This window comes from Austrofundulus limnaeus, unplaced genomic scaffold, assembly GCF_001266775.1.
Source record: "Austrofundulus limnaeus strain Quisiro unplaced genomic scaffold, Austrofundulus_limnaeus-1.0 Scaffold8, whole genome shotgun sequence".
NCBI lineage: Eukaryota > Metazoa > Chordata > Actinopteri > Cyprinodontiformes > Rivulidae > Austrofundulus > Austrofundulus limnaeus.
Window position 1 is genome coordinate 4271480 of NW_013952410.1, and position 5554 is coordinate 4277033.

Here is a 5554-nt window from a genome sequence, read left to right on the forward strand (position 1 = left end):
CATCAGGATATTGGGCGAATACAATCCAACATGTTAAACATCCCCAATTTGAGGTCAGAGTGGTGCCGACGTCTTTCCAAGCCAACATGATCACTCTTTACACACCACACATGGCAGGAATATCTCATAAGATTATCTTTATAGTCATAACGATAACCAAAGTGTCCATAAGATTGTCGAATGGACAAATCGGCCCAATTATCTTGCAGTGTGACATGAGCACCAATGAGTTCTCACAAGCATGTCTATAAAGCTTGGAACTGCACACTCCGGCCATTTTAATGACTAAGAATCTTCACCAATATACGAGCCGATGAACAGCATGTGGAGGTTCAAAGCTGTAGTAGCTGCGTATGGTTCTTCCACATGCTACTGGGATACCGGCCCTGTTTGTTACGTGAATACATTTCTTCAGTTGTTTCTTCAAATTTCAATTGTCCAATCAAATAAAGGAGAAGAGCTGTTAACAAAACAAGCTGTTTAGCATCGGCAGAGGAGATTTGACAAAAGCCACAAGTGCATTTTTCTGTAAGGGGAAATTTTAGAAAGCATCGTTACAACACCGAAATAATCAACCAAACACAAATTTCAGTCAACTTGGGGTAAATCCACGAATGTTAGCTGACACTAGTATGATTTATTATAAAGATATTTTGTCAGAATTTCCCTGTTCATTTAAAATTCAAAGATCAGCTCCTATCTGTTGTGTTTTACCATCACAGCTTCTGGCAACAACAAAACAAAAAGTTATCAGAAGAGGTTGGTGGATCTGATGTGGACCAGCGCTGAGGTGCTTCAGCGCAGATCAGAACCAGACCTGGGAACTTGTTTATGTACGCGCCGCAGTGATATAGGGGATTACTCACTTTCCTCTCAGGATTACAAGACGCACAAATCCTCCGCTAGTCTAAATGTGCCATATATGCTGAACGCCAATCCTCCATACATCCATGTATGATACCCAATGGATCAGAGAATTATTGTCCTAAAGCCTCAGAAAATAAAGAAAGAACTATCGAAGCACTTTATCACATGGCAGATTTGTTTTTTTTTTTATTATTATCTAAGACTGAAATCTGCTTCAGTGTTTTTGTATTTTTTCCCCTCCACATTTATTCCAAGCAGAAAAACAACTATTGTGATTAGAAAGTACCAGAAAATCCGTTTTTGCACAAAAGAAAAAAAAAACACCATCCCTCTTCAGTTTCGGTCGTTCATCAGGAAGAAACGCATCCTTCAGCGATTAAACAGTTACTGAAGCGCTGCGATTGGTCGAAGCTTCTAGCCAATCACAGCTCATCGTGCTGCGTTCGTCCGATGGCGGTCAGTTTGGAGAGCTGAGCGTTGAACTTTCCTTCGTTGTGGGTCACTAGAAATCAGAACCAAAAGAAAATGACTAACTAGCCAAGAAATACATCAGATACACAAACATCTGGTTCTTGTGACGGTATTAAAAAAATGTAAATCAAGTGTTAAAATTAATTAAATAAACAAAATAATCCAATTGAGAAGTTATTAGGTTGTGTTCAATGAACATTGTTTCAGTTAATTGACCCCGTCCAACCCCCTCAGGCCAGAAGTGGGCCCACGGGCCACCACTTGGCCCAACCTGATAAAACTGTGCAGTTTTTAAATACCTGCTTTGTCCTTCAACAATTATTTGTTTTATTTTGAAAAGACCACCTACATGATGACAGAATTAGAGGTGATTTTCCTTAAACATCAATTTAAAAAATCTGTCTAATATACACCAGATAGCCGTGTAATTACTCATTATTAATTAATTTACCATTACTAATTAGTGCCTACTATTTATTTGTCAAATATAAAGTGATTTGATCAAATTTACCAAAAAAATCTTTGCATCTTTTCTTTCTTTTTCAAATTAAAAGGTGGGTCTGAAATAATTAGAGCGACCTGAGACGTGAACAGCTCCCTCCTGTGGAGCGTCTCAAGCACGACCCTCCAGTTCTGAAGCGAGACTATTAAAAAAATAGAAAGTATGTTTTACATATTGTACTGTACTCTGATAAGCAATCTATCCCTGGAAATAATGGCTGCAAGTGTTTCCCCGTGATGGGATTACACTTGAGTCTGTCATCACGGCTGACTCCGGAGCCTGTAAGCCTGTGTACTTTAACATCTAATCTGCTGAAAATGACAGCTGAAGTAAATTGCTGGTCGGGATGAGTTGTCAAATCCTGCTAATCACAGTCTGGAACTGGAGCCACGGTGGGGGATTTGCGCAGAAAGCTGAACAACAACAAATAACGCTGCGGGGACGAGTGCAAAAACCCACTCGCAACCGAAGCATATGTTTCTGAGGGAAGTCTGCGGGGAACGTGCAACGTGATAATGAGAGCTGGAGGGAGGGAGGGAGGGAGGCGGAGGAGGAGATGGATGCGACAAGCAGGGGGAGTTGATTGAACACTTGGAGACACAATCAATTCCTCACCTGTTGATTCTCCTACGATAAATTCCTCGGGTTTCAAAGGTACGTCACTCTGTCCTCCTGCTGCTGTCTGGGACTGGAGACACAGAGAGGGAAGAAATAAATAAATAAAAAACAGGAGGACAATTAAACCTGTTTTAAGAGACAGATCAGTAAAGGAAGGTTATTCAGCAGCAAGGTCGAGGCCTGACACGTTTTGTTTTGTTTTGTTTCAGTGACGTTATTTTCTGTTTGTCTCTTTGCTTCCAGGGCACAGAGCCAGAGCAGGAGGAGGAAACATGCGCTCCCACTAATGACGTGAATGTCAGCACCGTCCTTGCTGAGGGGAAAGGAGGCGTGTCAAAGTGTGCTCCGCATCGCAGACGACCACATCAGACTGAGTCCGGACATTAACCTTTTCCACCAAAACGTCATGTAGCAAAAAAAAAAAAAAAAAAAAAAAAAGACAACTGCAACGGTACAAACAGAAGCTTGATTTCTCTCTGGCTTTGCATTAAATTGGTACCAGCTGGGATGCAGCCAAAGCCTTTGTTAGAGGATAAAGAATGTAAAAGTGCAGAAAAACATCCTGTAACAGGTTTCCATAGGGACAATGAAGTGGTATTATTAACATTAGAGCAGAGGATGGGAGGTAAAGCCAGCGAAGTGCAGGAGGCAGCGTGGTTTATTAGGTGGTCAGGGACACTCTGTCTGTTGGGTAACAATGTGAAATAAAAGACTTTTCATATAAAAGATCCTATTAAGGCTACAGATATTTAGTAGCAGACGCTATAGCACTTTGTCAGGTGATAAAATGAATACTTGTGAAAAAGACACCATAAAGTTTGTGCTTTTATATTTTTGTGTAAAGAATATTTTCAACTATTAGAAACAAGAAACTACGTTTGAGGACTGAACAGCGTATATTTTGATAAATGAAGACATTTTTAAAGAGATGCTTTAACAATCGTTGATGAGATTTCTTGTTAAAAAAAACAAACAGCTGTTACAAAAATAAAAATGTCACAAAAGGTTTGGTGGACTACTGAAGAAAATTATTAATTTATATTATTGAAGAGAGAGTTCTCTGCTATCACTACGAGAGTTCCCCTTTGTCACTTCCTGTTTCACTTCGGCCTAACGGGTTATGTGACAAAATGGCTAAATTCCTGTATTATGCAAAATTTTCTTAAATATTAAGAGATTTTCTTCCAATTTGTGTACTTGTATGAAGAGCATCACAAGCACTTTATAAAAATTATGAAAGTGGACACATGGACAAAAAATACCTAAAACAACTAACTACAGCATACGTATATCTGAAAATAAGTCACATCATGACCTGAGAAAGGCATCTTTCAGCTGATCTGTTTTTAGGAAATCACCTAGTTGGTGCCAAAATACTATTTTAGGTTTAACAAATGGTGTTATTGACATTTTTCATATCATCAATTGAAAAAGTTGGAATAAATTATGTCTCTGTTTCAAGCTGCTGCAAACAAAGTGCCTAAATATCCGATTTAAATTAACTAAGTTGTGATTTATGCATCCATCCAACACAGATTCATCTGAATGATTCACCGTTCAGCATTAAGTGGCTTAAACAAAGAGTAACTGAACAAAATCCTAGACCACGTGCCAAACTCGAGGCCCATGAGATCTTCACAGATGTTTTATTGAAATAAGCTGCTTTAAATCCAGCACTGACCATAAACTGCATCTCCCATAATGCAAGTTGATTATTTTACCCACAAAACAACAGCATCCCACCACTAGGTGAAGGTGCACAGGGTTCGTCTCCATCTCGCTGCATTTTCGCCGGCTACTTTTGCTGCATCCCAGTTGTACTGCGGAACTGGGAATTTCCCACATACAACTAGTGAATTACTGGAATGCCCTTCCAATCGGAATTTTGTGTCAGAAAGTGGGAGAGTTCAGAATTCAAGATGGCAGCTACTTACCAGAACTCAACAGTGAGTAAAACTCTTACTTTTACTTTTAATAGTATTTCTGTTTTATTTATTTCACATTTAGTCAGTTTCTGATTGGAAGTTGGCTCTCTCTCTCTTGTCAATTTGTATTGTTTTGTTACATGTGACACAGCTTTCAATTAAAAAACACTGTTTCTATGCAGGAAATACCACGTAGAGCTCAGTTATACTTTGTTAGCAGTGTTCAGCAAAACTTTGACTCATTGGGAGCAATATGTAAAGAAACTACCTGCATGGAAGTATTGAGAAAGATTAGACAGAGTTAAAGCTGCTTTTCTGTAGAGAAGCTACATCTTTAATCAAATCTGTATTTTCATTGTTCCAAACTATAACGCTAAACTTCTGCTCACGTCTCTCAAATCAAATAATTTTTTATCTAAATGTAAACAATTATCACCACTGCCTGAGTAAAGCCAGTGATCGATAAATAGTTAGTAATAGTAGCTAGGAATAAAAACTAGTTAGGCTGAGTTTGTGCTAAATGTTTTCATTACTGTGAGCAAACATGCATAAACACGAAAAGCAAGAATTACCTTTAAAAAAAGGTTCATAATTTTTTTAAATTCCATCATTAAATAAAATCTCTATGTTGTGACAGAAGGTTAGATTAAAGTGCAGATAGTGACCTGGGGTCTCATTTATAAAGGATTGTGTGGAAACCATACTAAAAGTGAATGTACGGCCAAAAGGCGGAAATGGCGTACGCCAAAAAAATAATTCAGATTTATAAAACCGTGCGTACGCATGTTTCTGCGCATCTTTCCTTTATAAATCACAGCCGCACGTCAGAGTTTGCACACGAGGTCCCGCCTCAGGTTCTACCCTCTACACACACACACTCAACCATAAACAGTCAATGCAAAGTAGCTCATGAATGTTAAGATGTATTGAAATCAGTCAGATGATCAATGTCAACAAAAGTGATTGGTTCAGACACGCTGCGTCGTGCATCTGGAGGTTGACAGGTGCTGACTGACAGCTGCTCACGTGAACATAATGTCTGTAATTGACACAGATTTTCCCTCATTTTGCTTTAGAGTAATCTAACAATTTTTATAAAAAAAAACTCAGCTTCAAATTAAATTTTGTCACAGAGCCTGCAGGATGATAAAAACAATAAAAATTAAATTGA

At 38.6% G+C, this 5554-nt stretch overlaps 2 protein-coding genes across 3 annotated transcripts in view; one reads left to right on the top strand and one right to left on the bottom strand.

The window, feature by feature from the left end:
• The window catches only part of LOC106511944 (uncharacterized), an 18476-nt gene extending 15010 nt beyond the window's left edge, over window positions 1-3466 (top strand). For both annotated transcript variants that reach the window (XM_014000661.1, XM_014000667.1), the window contains exon 4: window positions 2702-3466. The gene's annotated coding sequence lies outside the window, so the exon portion shown is untranslated. The remainder of the gene's footprint in view (window positions 1-2701) is intronic.
• The window catches only part of mydgf (myeloid-derived growth factor), an 8410-nt gene continuing 3473 nt past the window's right edge, over window positions 618-5554 (bottom strand). The window contains exons 5-6 of the mRNA XM_014000681.1: window positions 2456-2528; window positions 618-1369 (exon numbers count right to left, since the gene is read on the bottom strand). Coding sequence (XP_013856135.1) covers window positions 1290-1369; window positions 2456-2528 — 153 coding nt within the window. The 3' untranslated portion in view covers window positions 618-1289. The remainder of the gene's footprint in view (window positions 1370-2455; window positions 2529-5554) is intronic.